The sequence below is a fragment of the Siniperca chuatsi genome, linkage group LG19 (assembly GCF_020085105.1).
Source record: "Siniperca chuatsi isolate FFG_IHB_CAS linkage group LG19, ASM2008510v1, whole genome shotgun sequence".
Classification (NCBI taxonomy): Eukaryota; Metazoa; Chordata; class Actinopteri; order Centrarchiformes; family Sinipercidae; genus Siniperca; species Siniperca chuatsi.
In genome coordinates, this window is record NC_058060.1 from 12,019,919 (window position 1) to 12,045,373 (window position 25,455).

Genomic DNA, 25,455 nt, shown 5'->3' on the forward strand with positions numbered 1-25,455 from the left:
GGATGGATGTGGCTCAGGTAGCATTTACATGGAAGGAAGGGAGCGGCTTTCATGGATCAAATCAAACTACACTGTTCTTACTTTTTCCTTTGTTGAGATGTTTGCTAAGGATTTGGTCGGATACCGTCTGGGTAGAGGGAATTGTGGAATTGCGAGGCAGGTGTGTTTTATGTGAATGCCTGCATGTGTGTGAGCTCTGGTGGTAGTGGTAGGAGGGGGTACAAGGGTGGTGACGCAGCTTAAAATTGCCACCGTGACTTCCATATGACCCGACTCGACTTTATGAGTAATTTATGATCAACCGTCATCATTGCTATTGCATCTGGCGTATGGAAATGATCCAGGGTCGAGGAGGGGTGCGAGGTTGGTTAGAGGAGAACATGAACGCCACAAAGGCCGGTGTGGCCTGTTTTTGTTGTCTCTCATTGGACAGGATCCTCTTTCTTTGACCTTTTGCACGCCTTCCCTCGCCTTTCATATGCTAATGCTGGCCAGATCCGAGGAGGAAACGTGCTGGAGCTGAGTGGAGGAGGACAAAGACTCCCTCTCTCTTTCTCTGCCTCCTTTCCACGCTATATCTCCTCTTTTCTTGCCTCTTCCCCTCTCAGCAACTTGACAGACTGAAAGGAAGTGAGTGCTTAGTGGATGGGAAAGGTGGGGATGGTGTTCTCGCTGTGACCTGCACCACCTGTGAGGATCAAGTGTGCTGCAGCGATCCTTGGTTATGTGTATGTGGAGTGTTATTTTGAGTGGCCCTTGTAGTGTGTATTGCAGATCGGTAATCGTTTGAGCCATGCTACTGGTAGCAGTATAGCTCAGGCAGAGTCGGTTGAGGAGTAATTTGTTGCTTTTCCAGTGAAACTAGTGTAGGCTAGAAACTAGAGTTGTCATACAAGGTCTATATTTCTCCCTGTCTCTCTCAGCTCTGCCAACTCTATCTTACAACCAGTAAAGTACTGTCTCTGGCGGGGTAAAAGGATACTAATATAGTTACTACAACCCTCCCCTAACATAATACTCCAGTGCACCACTGTTGAGCATGACGTGGTTTCGAGGCTCTGTTATGGGAAGGGGGCATGTTATCTGTAGGAAATGTAATTTTTGTCCTCATTGAAATCGTTCATTATTGAGCGCGGTTATCTAAATGTTTTTGTTGCTGTTGGTCCTGCGCCAGTCAGGATTGCGTTACCCTCTCTCTCTCTCTCTCTCTCCCTCTGTCTCTCTCTCTCTCTCTCTCTCTCTCTCACTCTCTCATGTCTATGTCTGTCTGTCTCTCACTCTCTCTCTCTCTCATCTCGCCAGGCCTTCATCAGTCTCTTAAGGGAAAATAGAAAGAGGGGGATTTTTCTCTTCCCTCTGTACTCCATCCCGTTCTCAGGCTCTCCTGCCTATTTTGCATCAGCCATCTCGTACAGGATATTAGCCATGGAAAAACATGGGTCTGGGTATTTCATTTAGAATAATATGTTTATTCTTTTCATTTCAAAGTGGAAGTGGGGGGATTTCGCAGGGTGGGGAAAGAACAATCGGGGCCGTGTGTTCGAGGACTCATTCTGTTTGATCTGAGGTCCTGTGGGCCCTGGGGGTGGCTAAGATTCTCAGGTTTATGTGAAATAAAATGGGCTGTTGAAAAAATTAGGCCTCTCTCTTTCTCTCATATTGTCTCACTGATTTGCTTTCTCTTTGGATCTCTGTTGGAGTCTCTGTCTCATGTTCTCTGTTGCTTTCTGTCTCGTCTTTCATTTGCATCTCTGGATGTTCTTTTCTGTGGCATGGCAGTCAGGTAGGGAGGGGAGAACAGGGATTGGGCAATTCGAAAGCAAAGAGAAACTGCCTCCTTACTGATATTTCTAAACTTTTACTTTATTGCTGTACATATGTATCTATTCGGTGTAGACTTGAAGCTGCATTTACCTTTCAGACTGTGACATTGCTTGTCCTCTATACTCCTTGATGCAGTCACCATGAAGGACACTTGCTCAGCCCTTCAGGTCCATGTGAGTGCCTCAAAGTCCTCATCTTACATATTCAACAAAGCATTCAGCAGGCTTTTGTTTTAGAAAGGTTTGTCCCTCATGTACTTACCAACAAAATAATGCACAGTACAAAAGGTTATATGCCACATTTTATCGATTGCTCTACAAAGTACTTTCATAGTTGTAAAAGCTGGCAAGGTAAAATCAAATCCAGAAAAAATATATGCACAACTACCTCATCCAAAGAGAAGTTAAAAAGACAAGCTCTGAGTTAAGAGGGGAAAAAAGTTGATGAATGACTAAGTTACTCCAGGTTTGAGAAAAAATACACCACAATAGCACAAGACGTCTCATGACAAATGATACATTCTCTTCCTTGTTGGCCAAAGACAAAGGCGGGGATTTAAAAGGCAGAGAGCCCAGTCACAGGACAAATGCACATCAATAGACCTTAAGGAAAAATGGAGAAAGAAGGGAAAGTGATAGTATAGTATATCTGTGGAAATAAAACAAAGTAAAAAATCTTTATAGATAAGATAACAATGATAGTATTTTTATCAGGATATCTGTGTCACCCTTACTTTCTCTTCGGTTCATGTATGCTACTGTGTGTCAGCATCTGCATGTGCCTGTGTATGCATGTATATCTCATATGAGGCATGATTGGCATGTGGTATTCCTGAAGGCAATCGCATGTGGATATCAAGGCCATTGGCAGGGCTTGTCAGGGAATAAGTGGCTAATTAATTATGCATGACTTGTGGGCTTAAACAAACAGTGTAATGAGAGATGAGATGAATTTACCAAATAATTTAGCCTTAGTTGCATGGAAACCTTCTCAATTATTCTATTATTATTATTAAAACTCACAATTATGAGATTTAAGATTTAAAAAATTCCAAAATGCCCACCCACCTGGCCACAATTAATATGAATATTTCTCTGGACCATTTTGTAACTACAGGGATATGTATTGTGAACAGTATTATAAAACAACATCTTTTCCAATGTAGGTCTCAGTCTGATCTAATACAGGCAAGCAAGCATGTGTCTCCACAACTCCCCCGAGGAGACTCCAGCCAACACTATCCCTCTCAAACCCTGCCTCTTTTTTCTGGCCTGGCACCAGCTGTGGAATAATCTTTAATTATTTGCTTTTAAAAAGAAAAAAAAATAAGACTCCTTTTTTTCTGTGACAGTAAAGAAGAAGAGCAGAGCAGGCACAGGAATGTTCTTGTATATGAAATTGTAGGTATTAACAGGGCCGGTTTTGTCCGCGGTTTCACTGATGTATCAGCTCTCTGCCCCTAGACTAAATAAAGAGGGGAGTTTTGCCGTGTTTCATCCCTGCTTAGATGAGCAGATATAGGAGGGCTTTGGAGGAATTGTTAAAAAAGCAAAGTATGGCTGAAGAATGGACCTCTTCCTTAACACAATACCTAAACAAGTGTCAAGATGTGGTGATGGATGGTCCGGTGTTCCTTTTGGCTTGTCGGAGACACTCATCCTTACACCTTTTTGTAATATTGTAAAAGTAACGGCAGAGATTTTATAAAAAGACTAGAGCATAGTGATTGCCTGCCCTTTTCAGGATGTATGTTATGTATAATTTTAATAATAAGACACATACGTGTTTGAATGTGGCTTTGCTTTTGCTGTAAGCATAATCTGTGAGTGCATGTGTGTGTTTGAGAGAGAGAGAGAGAGAGAGAGAATAAAAAGAGAGATATTGCTGACTCTGGTTTTCAGCTGCCTTGTCACTGACCTCCACGGTCCCCTGGTTGTCACATTAAAGGCAATGCAACACATACATGAGAAAGACAGCAAGAAAGAGACCTTCATTTCATGTTGATAATTTAACAATAAGTACACAGTGAGAAGTTTTTTTTTAATCTTACATGTTAGATTTCTATATTTTATTATTTTATATCTAATAGCAGTTACTTCCTACAGCGAACAGTAAGGTAATGGGTCCATTTCATCTTGGTTCCCTCTCAGCGGGCTGGCCCTGGATTTGCGTGACATGGTGTTTATTTGATAAAGGAATATTGTGGTGCTAATCTAAAACCACGCTAATTACATCTGACAGTTGTTTGTTTGTAGTGAAATCCAATTAAAATGTACACTTTTCAACTCCATTGCTCATCCCCCCATTCTCTTTCTTCCCTCCCACGGTAACCAGAAAAAGAGCCTATGATGACATAAATAACAACTGTGCTTTCCTTGTGGTTTTTGTGAGAAGAGGGCAAACTCACAACAGCTGTCAGAAAAAGGGGGTTTGTTTAAAAAGCAAATGGCTTTGGTCTAAAGTTCATTTGGAGACCTCTCTAATTAAATAGAGAGCCAAAAGCTTAAGTTAATTAGTAATTCCCTGGGTCCAGAAATTAGACCTGTCACGAGTATTCAAGCTCTTGGAAAGCCAAAAGGTATGTGTGCATTTGTGTTTGTGTGTTTTTCCACAAATCCCTTATTTCTGCTCCCATCTCTTTACACCAGTGTGCCTAAATGTGTGTTCATCTGTGCTTTTTATTCTGCAAGGCCCGCACATTTTTCCTGTTGAACTGCTCGAGACATTAATGGTCTTTTTGTGGCGTGTCAGAGAAGTGCTTGGGAGATGTTTAAGTGAGGGGCACATAGCTTGTGGCGTCAGTCAGGATACCTGCCCTATGATTATGTTTATGAAGATAATAACAGGGCTAGGGTCCCGCCGAGTACCGTCTTTAGAAACCAGTGGGGGTTTGAACTTTAAACTTTATTGTTACCCCTGGAAAAGAACTGGAAGGTTTGGTCGCCATGTCAGAGAAATGTCTGTACAATTAGCAAGGTGTCTCTGTATCCCTAACTGTAAAAGCAGATGTTCTATTCTCTTCTGTCCTCTTCTCTTGTATTTGACAGTGTAATTGGGCAGATAAGCACAGGTTAAGCAAACATAGATCAGCTGACAATGCAGAGACAAGATGTCCCTACCTGTTCAGACCATTATAGCTTAATAACTAGCATTTGAGACAGCCAGCAACCACGCTGCTTTGGTACAATGCATTGACTAATAGTTACTGTCCTATCACTAGCTGTACTGCTGGCATGTTTTTCAGTCACTGATAGACATCTTTCACCAAATAGGGCAACATTTGTGACATTTTCTCTTCCTTTCCTAAAAAGGAATGAACTTTAGGCAACAAGTAGCCAGAGTTGCTACATTAGTTTGTAATACTTATAATAATAGGTTCCAAAATATCAGCAGGACTTACTGCTCTTGCAAAACTGATTTCAGTGCTGGAAAAGTACTTCATGTTTTTAATTTTGGACTGCTCTGCCTGTGATGAGGCAAGTATTTTAAGAATATATCATGCTATTTTTGAGTCTTTAAAAAAAAGTACACATACAAGTTGTTTCACAAGCTTCGCAGTTATCATAGCTTAAAATAAGCGGAGAATCTGAGGCTCATGGTAGTTGATACAGTATAACCAGCCATTTATATTTGCCAGGTGGATGTGAAATGCCTGCGTCAGAGACTGCTCTCTGTGTCTGTCTGTGAGTGTGTCCTATCCTTGACAGACGTGGACAGTGTTTGCTTAACCTCTTCTGCGCTGCACTACCACAGCCTTGTCAATTTAAGTGTGTGTGTGTGTGTGTATGTGTGAGAGTGAGAGAGTCCAGCAATGGTAGCTTTCATTTTTCATGTTCCCAGCAGTATTTTTTCGAAACAAACCTGCTGAGAGGCAGAGTTAGAGGGGGTCTGAATCAACACAAATGAGTGATATTTGTTTTTTTTTTTTCCTGGGGTGGTATATAATTGTGTGCATCTACACACCCCAATAGAAAACATGCATTTTGGATGCATTTCCAGATTTTTTTTCAGGCTTTGTATTTAGCAGGATTATTAATTTCACTTGGCAAATAATCCCACCCTGCCACCCCCTTCAATTTGCTATGTTATTGCAAAGAGGAGGGGTGTGTGTGTGTGTATGGTCCATTGCTTTTGCCTCATCCAAAGGATAAGGCTGTGATTTATGTAACATCTAAGCCCTTTCATATTGTGTATGTTGTACCTTACAAGAGCATGATGAGCAGGCTAGATTAATATTTATTTAGTACAGGCAAATCAAGGATTAAGCAGTCATCATTTTAGCACTAATCCATGTCTCTGGTGAGATGCAGAGACAAAGAGAGGCAGATTACTAAACACATAACGCCGCAGAACCACAATTAGTTGGTGAATTGCTTTCCTCAACTGTGTAGAAAAAGAGATGGACAGTAAATATGCCAACATGTGCACACACACACACACACACATACACACACAAAGTTTTGCTTTTTCTTAACCATCTCTTGCTTACTTACCTGTTGTTGTCACTGTTTGTCTGCCTCTCCCTGACTTTTAACTTCTCATTCTCACCCTCCTTCTCCCTTCAAAAGAACCCCTCATTGAAATTAGCGGTGGTTTGTCTGATTCACTCATCTGACGTAAATGTGTCTCATGATCTTTCCACTGTCTGAACACACATGCGCGCGCACACACACGCACACACAAACACACACACACACACACACACACACACATGCAAGAGCAATGAATACTTCTTTCTTAGCTCCAACCACGTGGGAGAGGGACAGTGTGCTTATACTGTGTGAGTCTTTGGGTGTGTGTGTGTGTGTGTATGTGTGTGTTACGAGTTACTGGGGAGTCTGTAAATAAAATTACATTCTTTACTAATTGAGTTAAACTGCTTTGCTGGAGATGTGGCAAAAAAGATGAAAGCTCCCTGTGTATGTTTTGTTTGTATGTTGTGTGTTTGTGTGTGTGTGTGTGAATTTGAGTGTGTAGGGTGGTAATCTAGTTAGCTCTTAGCACTCTCAGGTGGTAACCAACAGAAATATTGTGTGTGTATCACTGTTTACTAGTTCTGTCCTCAAGCTTCAGGGTATGTAAAGTGTCAAACTTAGCTCTGCAAAACAGATAATCAAGAGCTGGAGTCGGAATAAAAAAGTACTGTGTGTGTTGTTGTCTGTAGGGTGGCACCCGTCACATAGAGAGCAACAACAGCAAAGGGGCCAAAAAGAGTATCGGAGAGCTGTTGCAGTGTAGTGAGGGGTGATTTCGGGGGGGGGGGTGTCCAAACCAGATGTGAGGGCGATTGAGAGAAAATAAAAAGAAGAGAGATAAATAAAAAGAATGAACAGACAAGTCGTGCTGCGATAGAGAAAGACAGGGAGAGAGAATGCCATCCTCAGTTCCCCTTTGCCCTCCTTCCTCTCTCTCACCCGGCCACTGAATGTTAATGGCTTTTCTGCCTCACCCCCCCACACACACTCACATATACACACACACCCCCTCCAATCCCTCCCTATGGACACTGGTGCATTGTTTGTGGCAGTGCTTCTATTCTTTCAGACTTAATTACCTTCTTGCCTTTTGTGGCGATGGGGGCTGGAAGTTTTGCTCTGTGGCAGTGGAGGTCGTCACACATTCTTTGGCGGTGCATTCCCTTAATCTGGAGGGTGGAGGTGGAGGGGGTAAAGAGAGCGAGGGGAAGAGTCTAGAGAGTGGAGCTTCTACCAGCATGCACTTCTAAGGTGGTTATAGTACCCCCCGTGCACGTGTATGCAAGCGTGCACGGTCATAATAGTCGGGGCATAGGCTGCCCTTTGTTTGTGCGGTTCATTTCCAATCAACCCTAATTAACTAGAGAGTGTTTCCAGATTGCCGGCAAAAGAAAAATCCCCACTTTTTTTCACTCCCCTCAGTCTTTGCTGTTTTGAGTTCGAGGAAGGGGAGTATAAAAAAAATGGAGGCATTAGCTATGTAGATTGGCTTTGCCTTTGATGCTGGAAAAATCTTTAGCAAGGGCAGTAAGTGGTGACTGCGACCCAGCAGTGTCTGACTGTTTATTTTCATGTTTCAGTTTGAGTTTAGTTTGAAATATTGCCTTTTCAAAGGCGTGAGACTTGTGCATATATTTAGACTGGACTGTGTAAGCCCAAAGTCCATTTGTAAAAATGTTAAATCCAGTCAAAGTTGTCTGTAATCCATTAAACTTAGGCACTATGAAACTGTACAAGCAGCAGATAAACACTGACAGTGACCTAGGATACACATCCAAAGCATCATAATGAAAAACTACTTAGAAGAAATAAATTTAACTGGGCTCTAAACTCAATAGGATATCCTAGAGTCTTTGAGGTGGTTGCCTCTAAGCAGTGACTGGAAGATGTAATAGATGTTTTCACCTCATCCTGGTTGAAGTTAGGATACGGGCTGGTGTAATCTGATCCTAAATCAGATTTTAGGACCCATCCGTGGCTTGAGTGATAAGATTCTCTTGTTCCTCTGAGAGAGAAAAAAAAGACAAACATTGCCCCTGGGTTCACTATTTGTTCTCACCTGATCAACAAGTTTGTTTTTGCATACTTGACCACCAGTATTTTTGTTTCCTCACATGTTGCTGATTATTTCCAATGTTACCAAGATTTTTTTTTCTCTAACAATGAAATATCAGGTAAGGTCCTGAGGGCAGTAGGGTGTATGTTACTTGAGCAACCAATGAGACCAATTTACTTGTCATCAACCTGAGGGATAGAACCTGCATACCTACTCTAGGAAAAGAAAAAAGGCCACTTCCGTCCTCTACATTTCTCCTCATTATCCTGGTTCCCCTTCCTTCTCTAAACCTTTCTCTTCATTCTTTTGGCTCCTTCTACAATCCGAGATCATTGCTCATGTAGGCGTAATTTTGATTTTGATTTGCTAAAAAGCATTTTTTGCGGAGTAGGTAATTTGTTGAACAGAATTCCTGTGCTAAATGGAGTGGCGCTTGCTTTAGGTGTCTGGGCCGCGCCTTGCAATGATGATAAGGTGTCTTTTGGTAATGAAGGCCTTTGCTCACAAGAGAGACACGGGGAAGAGGACAGGCGGACACAAAAGGGTGTGGGGGCATTGGGGAGATCAACTGCATCTAGCGTCTAATATTACACCTCCAGGCAACAAACAAGGCCTGCATGAAAACCCTTTGTGAGGTTAAGAAGTAAAGAAGACAAAAAACACTTGGTCACGCAAAATACCCCCCTTTGCAATTTTCCCCCTCTGTCCTTTCTTTTAAGACTTTAAACAGAGAGCATTAGGCCCTCTTCTGTGAATGTGTGCATATGTGTTGTGTCACGCATCAGTGCTCTTTGATGGCAGCCGAAGCTCCTCTGGCATTGTGAGGGAGGAGATAATTCCCATCCTCCTTCATCCACTTCGTTTTTCATCCCTCCGTTTCTGCATGGCAACAAATAAACAGGTCTAATTAGACCAGAGTAGGCCTATTCATGGCACTGACAGTGGGAGATGGATGCAGGGGCTTTCACAGCGCTCTTCGCCTTTGTCTTTGGCTAACACTTGGTGACATTTTGATTGAAGATTTGGTGTTAGACTGAGGGGCCACATGCCGAGAGAGGGATGACCTTCTAAGAGACCTCAAGAAATGGACACATAGCCATAGTCTCACGCTGTCTTCTGACTTTGTTGTTTGACTTTGCTAGCTTTCATGGGTCACCTTAAAGATTCAGTCTGGATTTAATTTCACCAGTTATTAGCTGTGCTCACATATGTACCCAAACAGTTTGACAAGTAGAGGGAAAATAACCATTTTAGACCTCAGATGACCACATCCCAAAGCACAGATCTGCCTAATTCCAGTGTTTACAGATCTTATAAATATTCACAGCAGTATTAACAGCACTGTCTGCCCTTGCATTAAAATATCGGACAGTTAGTGATGAAGAATTTGAACCTAACAGATCCCCATGTAAACAAAGACGGCAGTGTGGCGACACTGCAATTACAGGTTTGGCGTTTTACAGACTGCACCGCTGGCTAATGCATGATAGTCTGACAGGAGGACAAAAGCAGGAGGAGACTCTGATATCACTAGGAGCTCAGTTCCTCAGTTCCTCTGTGGACATGTTGTTTTAACACTTCATGTATTATCAGTACATTTATTACAACTAAACACTATTACAACTAAACAAGCTTATAATTGACACGGGCCCTAACAAATGCAGTTTTGGCCTATGTGGTAGCTTTCATGCAGCACATTTGTATTTGAAGAATAGTCTGTGATGATGATCATGTCCACTCTCTGACTTCTGTTAGATACAGGATCCAACTTCTATCTAAACCGGAGGTGCTTTAAGAATAACCGGAGTCACAGAGAGAGGAGAAAAGTTGGAAAAAAAAAAAAAAGTGGAGAAATCCCCTGCTTTAGACTGCCTCTCTGTCTCTCAGGGAGCTACTGAAAAGCAGATGGAGGGATAGAGGAGAGAGAGAGGAGGGGAGGGGGGGAGAAAAACAATAGGCCAAGGAGTCTCTTAGCCCCTTTCTCCCATCAGCACTAGCAGTGTCCAAACCAGGCATTCCTGGGCTATTATTTGCCTCTCACTGGATCTGATCTGCCACTTTAATTACCTTAGTGTATGTGTTTGTGTATGGGTGGGTGTGAGCCTGTGTCCACGTGCATGCGTGTGAAAGCAAGGGGACATGCTTAATTAAAAAACAGAGGCAGGAGCAGCTCAGGCCATCTCTTTTGTTCTTCTGTTAAAAGAAGGGAACTGTTTCTGCAGTGTGGAAAAACCTGGGCTTCATTGTTAGTTTCTCTCTCTCTCTCTCTCTCTCTCTCTCTCTCTCTCTCTCTCTCTCTCTCTCTCTCTCTCTCTATGTATCTGTCTATCTATCGCTCTCTCAAATGAAAGCAGACTGGTTGGTTAGCAGAGCGAAGGAAGCCAGTGGGGGGGTTCTTAGCTAGCAGTAACATGATCTGCCTTAAAAGAAGCAGTACTGCTGTGAAAGGTGTGAAGCATTGGGAATGGAGCAAAATTAAAAGAAGCAAGGCAGATAACTTTTCCATCTATTTATTCTTGAGACAAAATGTGTCAGCTTTTATAGAGCTGATTACAAGTTATTATATTGATCTGCAGAAGTCTAAAGATTTTGGTGCCCAAAATGTTACATCTCATTACTTCTCTGTCCTAACTATGCTAAATTAACACATGCTGAATGGATCAGGATGACTTCAAAAGCCAGGCCGCATTGCACCACATTGCTCTTCATGGAGAGGATGGACTAAGTTAAGAGCTAAGACTTATGCATTTTACTTCTGGCATCCGGTCTTTTGAAAGCAGAAGACAGCTCTACTTTTGAATCCCCACATAAGGGTCAACTTATACACTTATATTCAGTTCACTCACAGAAACTCTGTTCATATACATTGTATGCTGTATTTTTCCCCTCCATGCTAGTATTAAACATGCAATTTGTGCTTATGGTAACTGTTCTTATATTTTGTGTTTATGTAGCTTTCCAAGCCCTTTTCCACTGTGATGTGCATATTTTCCACAAATAGTTAGGAAAAGAAGCGCAAAAAATCTAACACTAAGCATTAGTCACATAGTGTTACTTTGTTTGTTAGTGCTCTGTTGGTGGCACAATTCTTGGGTTCAATTTGAACCAGAGATAACAAAATAATGGACAGTTACGTTATTGTTGGCAGACAGCACGTATGTAAACAGCTGCTAACCTGTTAGCATTAGGGGTGATATGTCAGTGCCAAGTGCTTAACACATTGGCTTATCCATAAGACATAATTCCATACTTAAAGTGTTAGGAGATGCATAATTCATACACCACAGTGTTTTATGTCCGAGCTACAATTCAAAGGGGTTGCTCCCCAATGAAATAAGCAGTGAAATGACACCACTGACAAGTAGTAAATCCTGTCGTATGTGTCGCATTAGCTCTCAAACCCACTGCTTCTGAACAGCTTTACCCTCAATCACATTTAACACAAGCCTTGGTAAGAGGGACACTGGTGGAAAAATGAAATATGTATATGTAACAAGCCCAGTATGTTGTTTTGGCGCTAGGTGAGTGTAATGGATGATTTATGGTAAAAAGCTGAATGAGCTGTAATTTAAGTGGATGTGGGAAAAGCTTTTATTTTATATAATCTTTTCCCTACTGCCAAATTAATTTTGTTTTCTTCTTCTTTCATACAGACAGTTCAGCTATATCTAAAATCAAGACATATATTTGTGGTGAAACAGGCTCAGCGTGTGTGTTAATACCATGCATTCTTGTGGCATGACACATATTTGGCCTGCTTCAACTCCTTGCTTGTTTAGAATGCAGAGCTAATAGCTGCAAATTTCTTTGCAATTACAAGTGTGAGTTAACATGTAGACAGGTGTGTTTGTGTTGTTTGTGTATAGGGGTGTTTGTGTGTAGAAAATCATATTTGTTATCTTTAGGATCTCTGTCTTGGGCTAAAAGTCACTTGGGTTAAAAAAAAATCAGATAAAGTATGATGTTTGTTTTGAATCTTCTCGATGTAACAGTTGGGTGGAGTTTACTGCATCAGGAGAGTAAAGATAGGTATTGGTCACAAAAATGTACAGTGTATACTACACATTTTCATATGAAAGGAACTTTAGGCACTTTTGGAACATTTTTGCACTCCATTAAGATACTGTAGAAATGTGAAAAATTAACAATGTTTGCTCTAGAACTATGCTCCCACCTTTTGCCACATCCGTGGTGAACAGATAAGCACTAAAATTCATTTTCTGCTCCTTGTGAAATTTTCTTTAATCTCACGAATAGAGAGACAGAAACTGAATGAGACACACAGAGAGAAAACACAATTTCTCTCTTTTCATCTATCACTAGTCCCCATGGAATCATCTTTGGGATATGTCAGATTAGACCTGATTATAGCGCGTGCACACACATGCACCCACAAACATACTCACACACATGTTTGATTTCATTCCTCACGCTTTTACTGTCCCTCCCACTGGCTTTGTTTAGCCCTGGATTGTTGCGGATTAATCCTCTAATTGCTTTGTAGCTTTGTTGTGAGAGAGAGGGAGTGTAGAAAAAGAGAGGGAGAATTAAGCAGCAGGTGGATTGGGTTAAAGGTTAACATGGCTCTTTAAAGCTTTCTTTTAATGCCAGCTCATTTACACGCAAGCATCCGAAAGGCGCTGGTACTGTATCAAATGAAAAAACACTGGCATGCACAACTAGTTTTCATTTGTTGCATTTAGCTGAGAAAGAAAGCAGTTTCTTCTAAGTAGCAATGAAGCTTCAGTTCTCAAGCTTTTAGTCTGTTTTTTCTTTTTTTCAACTTATGGCTTTGTCTCAGTTGTTTCTTCTTGTTCTCTTTAGGTGATGAGAAATTATGCCTATGATTACAAAATGAAATAACTGGGGAGCTGTGTGTTTGTGGGCTTAGGAGGCTTTTTTTCCTACATTGTGTGCGTGCGGTTGTGTGTGCCTTGTTGTGAAAAGCCAAGAGATTGAAGTAGTGAGGGGTTGAGAGATGGGCAGCCGCCCAGGATTGATAACATCTCACTGGTATTCCAAACATCATTCCTCATGGAAGCTCTTTTTCTCTCTCTCTTTCTCTCTTTCTTTCCTTTATTGCTCCTGTATGAAAATACATTTGAAATATTTTGATTGTAAATATTCTTTAATAACCTGATTTGTTCCTGCATCTGCACCCTCATGTAGAAAATTTGCCAACAGGTGGTATTCTACCTTTTCAAATGCTCAAGTACAGTCACACACTTAGTTGCATGACAATATACAGTTTCTTACTTTCCTTGTTCACACAGAGTCTAAGTCATATCTTCAGGGCATTAATAGGTTAATAGGTGCTGCCTAATTAGCAACTCCTGACTGGTAAGAACATGCCAAGACTGATTTAGCCAATGATTGAAGACTCCTCTAACCCCAATTCACTTTTCCTCTCAAAGGAAGACACTAACTTTTCTGCATACAAGTTATTTGATAATCTTGATTGATAAATGTTACCTCTATGTGCTAGTTATGTTGTCCACAACTGCACTTTTGCGAGTATGCAAGGCTAGCTGGTACTAGCCTGGCATCATAATCTTTTAACACAGCATTGGCACACACAAGACACAAGAGAGGCAAAACTGGTTCCAGCTTCCAGTGTTGCACAGTGGTATGTCAATCAGAGAGTCTATTTACTAGACAAATGGGTTATTCCTATAAACTTCTCGACTGCCGGCTGCCGTGTGAGTTGCTTCATTCATTTATACCTTATTTCCCCTGTTTCCAAGCTCTGGTCCCTGGGGCCAATAAGAGACAAAACTTTTGTTCAAGGATGGGTTTTTTCTGTGGTTTTGGCAAGCAATCTCAGTCTGCCAGTTATAAGACAAAGATGCAAGTGGGAGCAGTTAATATTGGATTTCTCTACTTTTCAAAAGTTGTCATGATACTAGCTACTTAACACTGTTCTTATTTCTAATAGGTGGTAGGCAATACAGAGGTAGATAATTGTCAAGTTGTTTTGTTGCATCTAAGCTACAACTCAGGAGGATTAGTATCACAGGAGGAGGTGTCTACCAAAATATTTGCCACGATCCTACTTAACATAGTTCCAGACAGCATTTAAGACAAATTGTCAAATTACAGGAAGAAATTTGTGAACGAAGTTCTGCATGTGATAGTAAAATCACCAATCTCTCCTAGAGAAATCAATCTTATCCAAATGAGGCTTACAACAACACAGTTAGTGCTAGGGTTGAATGTGGGGTGAGAGTAAATGGAATTGGAATTAATTAGAATAAAGTTAGTTTTTGTTTTGAATTATCCAACATTATCTGCTGTTAAACACCATTTACTAAATCTCTGTTGTCTTTTTATATTTCTGTTTTCCCCCAACTTAGGTCCCTGTTAGGCTGGATGAGATGAGATCCCTATGTAGTGGTCGTCATGGCAACCTGTGACTCTCCCCCTATGGTGTCATCACGGCAGCAGGAACATGGTGGTCAGAGGCTGGACGCTGCTGCTGAGGACAACTCCGTCATCGCCATGGAGACCAGTGTCGCCAACAACAACAACCAGTCGTCACCTGCCGCCATTGGAGAGCCGGAGAATGGCCTTGGAGAGCCCGCTGTGAGCCCGCTGAGGTCCACTGCTACCCCCACCACTGTCAGTGCAACCACCGACCCTGTAACTGAACAGAGTCGGAGAGAAAGCTTTACTACCGGTAACAAAGGGAGTGTTACTGGGACTTTACCAGAAGTAGGAGGAGGAGCAGCTTTGGGTTCGGACTGTTCTGCCCCTGCCACATCTCCTGTGGCGCCGGCAAAGGAGATCCCCTGCAACGAATGTTCTAGTTCCTTCTCCAGTTTACAAAAATACATGGAGCACCACTGCCCCAACGCCCGCCTGCCTACCACTGGAGGTCACGAGGAGGGTGAGGAGGTTGAAGGAATGGTAGGGGAGGAGAGTGAAGATGAAGGAGAGCGTGAGGTGGGTGTTGCAGAGATGGGGGAAATTAACAGCGAGATGGAGATGGAAGAGGATAGTGATGTGGAGAACATGTGCAGTGAGATCATCTACCAGCCCGATGGCTCTGCCTTCATCCTGGAGGACTCCAAAGAGCAGCGTGGCAACCAGGGGGGGCAATCTGGGTCTCTCCAATTCAGGGGCCTGCTGTCCCCCCAGACCTTCCCCAATGCCCAGGTCAGCAGTGGCCAGAGTGGCCTGAGCCCAGGGAGGGAGCGGTTGGAGCAGCCCGCTGCACCCATGTCCTTCTACCCCCAGATCATCAACACCTTCCACATCGCCTCATCCCTGGGGAGTAAATCCCTAGCGGCCGACCACCCCTCCTTCCCAAATACCTCAGCTGGAGGGCTGGCGGGCGCTGGTCCCGTGTTGCACAGTTTCCGTGTCTATGACCTCCGCCACAAGAATGACAAAGACTATCTGACGGCGGATGGTGCAGCCAAAAACTCCTGTGTGTCCAAAGATGTCCCCAACAATGTGGACTTGTCCAAGTTTGAGGGCTGCGTGGCTGATGGGCGGCGGAAGCCTGTGCTGATGTGTTTCCTGTGCAAGCTGTCTTTTGGCTACAGCCGTTCCTTCGTGACACATGCTGTCCATGACCACCGTATGACCCTGAATGATCAGGAGCAGAAGCTGCTGAGCAACAAGCACGTTTCCGCCATCATCCAGGGCATCGGCAAGGACAAAGAACCTCTTATAAGCTTTTTGGAACCAAAAAACCCCACCAACTCTGTGCTACCCCACTATCCCACACCTGCCAACTTCCTAGGGCCAGACACGGGGCTCCGCGGCTTGTGGAATGCTTTCCACAGTAGTGGGGAGAATGCCGATTCCCTTCAGGCAGGTTTTGCCTTCCTGAAGGGCAGTGCCAGCAGCTCCTCCAATGACCAAACCCCCAGAACCCAAATCATGCCAAAGGCTGAGACCAACCCAAACCTCGGGGGAGGGGCTGGTGCCCACAGAACCCCCAGTGGGAGTTCTGCTGCTGCTGCCACTGGTGGCAACCTGGAAGGTCAGAACTCTGATGGTGACTGCAAGGGCCACGTTAGGGACACATGCACTTTGCAACCCAATGGGCCGGACCTGAGCCAGTACCCGCCCATTAAGCGGGAGCCCGGTGCAGTGGGAGGAGAAAGTCCAGAGCAGGATGAGGATGCGTACTCCAATGGTGGTGGAGTAGAAATGGAGGCAGATGAGGAGGAGGAACAGGCCATGACCATGGTGATGACAGGCCAGCGGGCCAACAGCACGAGTAGCAAAGATTTCCCTCTCTTAAACCAAAGTATTTCCCCCCTTTCCAACAGTGTGCTAAAGTTTAACAGTGACAGCAAAGGCCCTGCATCAACCTCCTCTTCATCCCTGCCTGTGTGTGAGAAGCTGGAGATGGAGAAGAGCCGTCTGTCCACTGCCCTGGCAGCTGTCAGAGAGCGGGAGAGCAGCAACGACTCAACCAGTGAAGCCCTGGCAGGACGGGATGGGTCGTCGCCATCCTCCCACCCCCTTGACATGATGATGTTGCGCAGAGATGATGAGAGTCCTGGGCCTCTGCATCAACACGCAGGAAATCCCAGTACGCCTGGAACTCCAGGGACACCTGGTACCCCTGGTCCAGGTGAAGGGTCCCCAGGTAGTGGGGTGGAGTGCCCAAAGTGTGACACGGTCTTGGGATCCTCACGGTCTCTGGGAGGGCATATGACGATGATGCATTCACGTAATTCCTGCAAGACGCTGAAGTGTCCCAAGTGTAACTGGCACTACAAGTACCAGCAGACACTGGACGCCCACATGAAGGAGAAACATCCAGAGTCTGGTGGATCATGTGCTTACTGCCGCACAGGACAGCCTCACCCACGTTTAGCCAGAGGCGAAAGCTATACCTGTGGATACAAGCCTTTCCGCTGTGAGGTCTGTCCATCTAATTGTTCATCTCTATGATTTTCGGTTTTCTTTGTATTTTTTATCTTTCTGAAATTTCTAAATTAAGATAATGTCCTTGTTTTTAAACTATTTTTATTGGGTCGGATTTTATAAGCCAACTTTCATCTTTGATTTAACCAAAACTACTCACTGGGTTTGGTGGACATATGTTAATAGAAGGAGTATATCATAATCATGAAAATATAGATAATGCAATTTGCTTTTGAATTGAAAATTTAGTGTCAGAAGGGAGGAAAGAGAGAGAGAGAGTTAAATGTGTTTGTCTTTCTCTTTTTATTCAATAACACCTATCACAGCTATAAAGGCTAGGGTAATTATTATTAAGAAAAGAAAGAACGAAAATCTGAATTTTAATACTAAATCTTTTATCAGATATCAGCTAGTTTATGTCATAAATGGATGTAGTGTATATCATGCATCACTGTATTAATTCTTCCATTTTAGGTATGCAACTATTCAACCACCACCAAAGGCAACCTTAGCATCCACATGCAGTCAGACAAGCATCTGAACAACGTACAAACACTCCAGAACGGCGGCAGTGAGGCACAATACAACCACAACCATGCCAACCCTGTGCCCAGTGCCAGCCTTGGTGGAGGCTGTGGTGCACCCTCGCCATCCAAGCCCAAACAGAAGCCCACTTGGCGCTGTGAGGTAATGAAACAAACAGTGCGTTATTGTAGCACTGTGGCAGCAACATACCAATTTGCTTGTTTTAATATCTACACAATGAGGCAGTTATTTCCTTCTGCGTCACTATGTCTATTATTTTTCTTGGCCACATCATCTGACCTCTGGTCATTATATAACAGAATTTCTCATACATTCTAGCATTATCTCCACGTATTGTAGAAACCATTAGAAATTCATCATCATGACTGCATTACTAAAATGCTTGCATCACATCTTATCATGTGGATTAGGTATTAAGATTTTGTTCTTCTTGTTGCTTCTGTTGTTGTCAATGCCCAGTTTGAACAGTATATAAATGTAAATGATAAATTGACCATATGTATTTATGGAAATTAATTATAATAATGAGTTGTAATTCAATTTGAAGTGTAAAACAATGCTTTGATGATGATGATGAACTAGCAGAGTCAGATACCCTAACATTTTTTTAATTTATCCCACCTTTCTTCCAACAGGTGTGTGACTATGAGACCAACGTGGCGCGGAACTTGCGGATCCATATGACCAGTGAGAAACACATGCACAACATGATGCTGCTGCAGCAGAACATGAAGCAGATCCAACACAGCCTCCATCTGGGCCTGGCCCCAGCCGAGGCAGAGCTTTACCAGTACTACCTGGCTCAAAACATGGGCCTGGCAGGTGTAAAACTGGAGAACCCAGCTGGCAGCAGCGGCCCAGACGCCCAGATGATGATTAACCCGTTCCAGCTAGATCCTGCAACTGCGGCTGCTCTTGGATCTGGTCTAGGTGAGTGATAAGTTTGTGGCGAAGTATTTTCCTTTTTAATATTTTTGCCCTCGAGCTTGTCATTCAGTTTTCTTCTGCTCATCTTTCACATGGTCAGTTTATCTGTTTTGTCTCATATATCTGATGCCATCTGGGCATTGTTTTTATCTCTGAGCCGTTCCTTTGTTGCTCTTCATTTTTCTCCCTGCCCTCTCACCTTCTCTTTTTCTGCTCCCATCCTTTTTACCTTGCCCTCCTTGCCGCACCCTCTTCTCTTTCTCTTTCCCTCTTATCTCTGCTCTCATATTGTCCCTCTGTCATTGTCTCTTTTGTTTGACCCCTCTCACTGATTAAAAAATGATTATGAGACACCACATGAGAATTGTTCTTAATCTTTCATTTGTAATTTTCTTAAGTCAGCTTAATCCCCCCCATACACACACCACCCCACCTTCACTCACCCTGGAGAGAACACACACACGTACACACATACACACACATACACACACTCTCACACAGCAGGAAGCGGATTCCCGTAGGAGTGAGAGAGATTTAACAATGACCCTGCAGTGTTACACACCCACTCCCTCCTCTAGTGTGGAGGTCACAGCCCAGCCAGCAGATGTACTCTCAGTGAATTACACTGATAACACACAGCTCCCCATAGTGAGCGCAGCTGTACATAGATTTGGAAGGTGTGAGTGGGATATTTATATATTCAAATACTCACACATCCACACACAAATGCATGCATAGATGAAGGATGAATATACATGCTTACATGCATATACACAATGGTAGATTTACATATTCTAAATTTCTGCTCACATTTTGCATCCCCATTCAGGTAAAAGTGTGCTCTTTTTTAAATCCAGCACACACACACACCCACACAAACACACATTTAGTCATCCACTAATTGGGGGAATTATACGTGTAACAAAATGATTCAGATGATGTGTAATTGTTAAATCCTCTGTGCTCCAAACACCGTGTTGAGATATTATCTGAAAAAAGAGCTGATGAGCTTTGGTAACATGCATAGAGATACAATGAAGGGATCAAATGAAAGAGTTAATTACATTTGTATAAATGGCAGATCTGTTTTTTGTCCTAGGGTGGGTGGGCAGAAGAAAGAGAAAACATGTGTAATGCATTGATCAGTTTTTCAAATCTGTTTATGGATGTGAGAAAAGCCTGGAGCCCTAAAACCGTTGTCCCACCATTGCTGAGAGCAGTAATTAAAGCTACCTGATGAGCGAGTTAGCAAGTTGAAAAGGATGATTGTAATTGATCCTGATTCAATCCTATTACGTTTTTTTATAGACAAGACTTTGTAAGCAGCCCTAGTCCTCTGTGAGGCTTTATTTTATCAAATCCTTTTGTGTGAGAGAGGCCTGCATAGAGGACTCACTTCTCTCTCCACACTTAATTTCATTAACAGAGCCTTTTCTCTTTCTCTCTATCCTTTATCCTTCCCTATGCATGCTAGCCTTTCATTTTCATCAGGGCTTTGTCTTTCTGTCACACCTCTTTGTTTTTTGTACCATTCTTCCCACTGTGCATACTGCCTGTCTTCTATCTACACGTTATCCTACTCTGCTTCCATGTATGTAATCCTTATGAAAGCCCTACTTTTAAAAAATATCTCTGTATTTCTCTTTGCTGTCTAACCTGCGTTCTCACTCATTTTCTTTGTAGTGAATACTGACCTATCAGCGGAGTTACGTCTTGCCAGTGGTCAACTGATGGCAGACGACCTATCCCTAGTGTCCTCGGGTGGGATGGGGGGTATGTCCTCATCAGACCCCTCCCTCTCCTCCTTGTCGCCACCTATCAATGACCCCTCCTTGCGCCTCTACCAGTGCGCTGTGTGCAACTGCTACTCCACGGACAGCCTGGAGGCTCTCAACACCCATGTCAATGCAGAGCGCTCTTTGCCCGAAGAGGAGTGGCGCTGCGTGATGGGCGACGTCTACCAGTGTAAGCTCTGCAGCTACAACACACAGCTTAAGGCCAACTTTCAGCTGCACTGCAAGACAGACAAGCACATGCAGAAGCACCAGCTGGTGGCCCACATCAAGGAGGGAGGGAAGGCCAACCAGTGGAGATTAAAGTGTGTGGCCATTGGCAACCCAGTGCACCTCAAGTGCAACGCCTGTGACTACTACAGCAACAGCGTGGATAAACTGAGGCTACATGCCACCAACCAGAGGCATGAGGCTGCCATCCGCCTCTACAAGGTAAAAACGCTCTTTTCCCATGTTGTATCACTCAATCTCATATTTTTGTCCCAGCTGAGAAAAAAAATCTCAGCAATAAAAAAAACATTGACTGTGAGGAAGAAAATGCTTATCTAAAGATATTTTATCAAGAAAAAAATGTATTTCAAGATTCATTATTTTTGCAGTACACTTATTATATGTGATAACATACAGCACTATACATGATATAATAGCTTTCTTACTGGTATACATCTGAGGGGAACTCCACTCATTTTAAGTTCAGATTCAGGAAAAGCACACATGTTATTGTTTATAAAGAGTTTGCTCCATCCTCTTAACTGCAGTGTCACTAAGATATAAAGTTCCCATGAGAATGGAATGACAGAGATGGAAAAGGTCACTATTAGAGTACCCACAATGATTTCCATCAGATATGGGTACATGTCCTGCTTATGACCAGCTGGCACTACTGTTAATTATACACAAGTCACGTATGATCAGCAAGTTTCAAATGTTTCAAAGTTTTTCATTATCTTCAGCTGTCTTTTCAGCTTGTTTTTTTCCAGCTGTAAATAATTCTGGAATAATGAAAGAATTTGTTTTCACAATAATATTAACAACTTGACACAATGAAAGTGGACCAGACTCTATACTTGTTACTCTTGATCCCTACGCGATGCACAGATACACACAGTAAGAACATTAACTTTTGAAAAATGATGCTTCAGATTTTTTAATGAAAGTATACATATGTGAAAGTGTATTTTATTTAATACATTTCATAATTAATGTTTCCAGAAACACACATTTATGCACTCAGCTCTCCTGCAGACAAACACTCCCTGGTCCTTAGGTCGATAGGTGAACTTTTTTTGCTTTGGATTATTTGGTCGTGACTTGTCATAGGGTTACCACACTAGTTGCCCATCAGAGCAGAAGTCACTTACTTAACTAATTAAACTCTTCACACTCTGAGCAATAAACAGTTTCTGCAAAGAAATTCCAACATGACCTATATTTGGTATCTTTCTCCACTCTAATATATTTAAGGTGATTTAGTTTGTCAGACGTCTCCTTCAGCTTAATAGGATGCTGTTACATTTTCGAGGCCTTGACCTAGCCCAGAATCAAGTGCATTACATTAATGAGGATTTCTTTACTACTGTACGCAACATTGTGCATGTGTTTGTGTGTGTAAGTGTGTGTATATTGTGCCTTAAATAAAGAGACAACAGTAGTAAGAGGATATAAAAATAAGGGTCTATTTATTAAAATAAAAAATACACAACAATTCTAGCGGTGTTTGACAAAAAGTTGATACAGGAAACCCAGATGAGACAGAATGAAATACAAGATTTTAATCTGCAACCTTACATTTATAAAAAAGAGTCTTACTCCACTTTAGTCACCCCTTTGAATAATTTTTGTGTAAGAGGTTCCCGCATTGCACAGTAACCTTTAAGGAATAGCATTTATTTGGAAATCTGTGACCGATTCTTACTTACAGTTCCAAGGCTTGAGTGGATTAAGCACATTGGCATTCTTGGGGTTATTTAAAACAGTCGTAGTTGACTTAGACAGGATGTACATATTGACACAGTATTGGCTGACAGTCTGGCAAAGGCTGAACTTGGCATGGGATGAGTTAGATATGTCTATCCTCAGGGATTGTTCACTAATTGCATTGAAATATTTTAGATTTATAAATTCATAACAAAAGGACTGCTTGCATATTGGCCTACATTAGCTGAGGTCCTAACCTAAATGATCAGCTTGATTCATCCACACTAATCAGGATCTCCTGAGGAAGACTTTAGCGTAGGTGTGTGTGTCTTTGTGTGTGAATGTGTGCATGCATTTTAGAGTGTTGAGCCACTTTTGACAGCAGTTTAAGTTGATTTAATATAAGGCAATAGCCAGGTTTCCTAGGCTACACTGAACATTGGCAACCATTTAATCATGCAAAGAACGCTATTTATATCAGTTGTGATTAAATGTACAAAACCAAGAGGCACAATCACTGTACAAACAGTAAAAACTGTACAGAAATGAAACAAAGAGGCTAGTCTGAACATAATCTTAATTTTGTTCTTATTTTGCTTACCAAGAAAGTTAAGTACAGCAAGGGAGTATCCTTTTAGGCACACACAAACACCAGTTTAGCCAAGGCAGGTGAGGGTCATCCCAAAGCCCCCTCTGTGCACCCATATATCCCTGTACCTCATCTACCCACCCACCTACCCCACAGGCCTCAACAAATCTGTTCCACAGATGACGTTTTTAATGCCTCTGGCAGAACTCCCACTATTTTACCCTTGGACATGTGGTAGTAAAGGAGAGAGAGGGGGAGAGAAAGCATAGACCAGCAGAGCAAAAGCAGAGGGAAAAAAATCATTTCTTTATTTGACCAGAAAAACACCTCTCCTTTTATGTATTGGCAGAGGTGAAAAGCACATGGGGATGGAGGTAGCTTGGCCTGGCGCATAAAAGATCCGAGTGCTGACGACTTTACCATCTGGTTTTTTGGAAACAGAGAATATCTTTATGGCATGGGAAACCATTTGAAGATACAAACAAAAAGCATATTCAGGAGATTTTATGGCTGCTTTGTAGCAGCAATGGAGTACTTCTAAAGGGAGTTGAGAGTTTGAAAGTGTTTTTTTTCCAGACTTTGAAACAGCAAGAGGGAAATGACATTAGCAGCACATGGACATCAAGTCATCTGGTGTCCAGGGCACAGCAGGTGGTGCAGGAAGTCACAGGCCTTATATGGAAAAAGCAGAGGTCCACGCCTCGCTGCTTATTGGAGAGGAAATGTAGGACATGTGATTGGTCCCTGTTTGTTTACTACTACACAGGGTGTTTTTCCACATTATCTCTCATGATGCCAAATTTAGTTGGAATTTAATAGTGTGTATATAACCTCACTTCAATATTATCACAGCTGCCAAGTGCAAATCTTTATCCCCTAGAAAAATGTACAAAAGATGTTTTAACGTAGCGTTTGTATGCTAGCGGCCTGTGAGGTAAGCTCTGCATTAAATGTTGCCGTAGCATAGCGTGTCCATAGCTGGCCTGGCTCGTGTTTAGCTTAGCGTTGAATATGATGATGTATGGCTTCGTTATGATTTTTAATAACAAACACTGGCCTTAATACACATGGAGACAGGAGTAAATCTGTCAGTGCCATTCACAAGTGCTGCAGGGCTAAGTAGGGGGTTTAGTTTGTAGTGAGCATTTGTGTTTGTGTGTGTGTGTGTCTGTGTGTCCACTGAGCTTTGAGGTTAAGAACTGGGCTGTGCTTGCCCCTGGGTCATTAGGAGTTGAGAATGTTCATGGTCAATGTGGTATGGTCAAGGACCACACGCACACATGTACACACACACACTCTGTGTCTCATAGGCCATGGCACCTGTTTCTCAGATGGCTGTCCGAATAAATCTTAAACTGTCCACAGCCACCACCACCCCACCCCTGTCTGTCTGTCCAGCTTTCCGTCATAATTCAAGCGGAAATGGACGTCCGGGGTCCACTGCACATTTCCATATCTCTGTTTTTCTTTTCATTACTTTTCCCCTTCCTTCTCTTCCCTCACGCTCTCCTTAGAACTTTTTATGATAGAGATGGAGGGCGAGAGGGGGGAGAGGACATTTAGATGGAGTGCTTTGTTAGTGGGACATACAGAGAATAAGAACAGAGATAGAAAGTGTCTCTTTCCCTCTGTCTCTTTCTGACACTGTCTCACACTCTTTCACTCCCTCTGTCTTACCCACTCTCTTTGTTTTGTCTCAGACTCTCTCGTTCCCTCATTCTCTCTCGCACATTCTATCTCTCCCCTGGGGAGCCGCAGATAGGCCATCTCATTACCCATGATCCTCTTGGCATCACCATAGCCGGGAAACGAGAGGTGGGGGGAATTAAACAAGTGGAGTGATGTGAGGAGGGGGGGATGGAAGGAAAAGAAGAAGAAGAGGAAAGGGGACTGGATTTGTAGATGCATCAAATGAAAAGTCTCCCCTTTTACCATTTTCATCATCTCCTTTGTGTTTTTTTTATTTTTATTTTTTCCATCAACCAAGGGACTTTTTTTCTCTCTCTGCCCCCTCCCTCACATTTTATTCTCCTCCATCTCCCTCAGATGGAGATGGCTGTGCTTATGCATCTGTGATATTACGTCTACCGCTGTGCCTTGGCTATTAGCAAGGGTCAACCCTGCCCACTCTCATTTGAAAATCAAATGGCCCTATATATATGCAGCCCAAATTATTGGACTGTCATTTGGACTAGTGTGATGGGGAAATGGACAGGAGATTGACTCCCATAGATTTGCATAAAAAGCCATTGTGTGCTGGTCCCCGGAATAGAAAAGAGACTGGATCTATTTCAAATGTATGGCACCATTTATGACACGCACACACACACACACTCTCTCACATAAATGTATATGTGCGTACAGAGGTATGGCATTACATACATTCATAGAGACACACTCACACATACAGTAACTGTATACACACTCACACACAATTGTAGT

At 42.7% G+C, this 25,455-nt stretch overlaps 1 protein-coding gene across 5 annotated transcripts in view; it reads left to right on the forward strand.

Annotated features, from left to right (window-relative positions):
- The window catches only part of zfhx4 (zinc finger homeobox 4), a 288,103-nt gene that overhangs the window by 214,155 nt on the left and 48,493 nt on the right, over positions 1-25,455 (forward strand). For all 5 annotated transcript variants that reach the window (XM_044175586.1, XM_044175583.1, XM_044175584.1 and 2 more), the window contains 4 exons: positions 14,709-17,238; positions 17,716-17,928; positions 18,423-18,717; positions 20,398-20,939. In XM_044175586.1, the coding sequence (XP_044031521.1) occupies positions 14,755-17,238; positions 17,716-17,928; positions 18,423-18,717; positions 20,398-20,939 (3,534 nt within the window). In that variant the 5' untranslated portion in view covers positions 14,709-14,754. The remainder of the gene's footprint in view (positions 1-14,708; positions 17,239-17,715; positions 17,929-18,422; positions 18,718-20,397; positions 20,940-25,455) is intronic.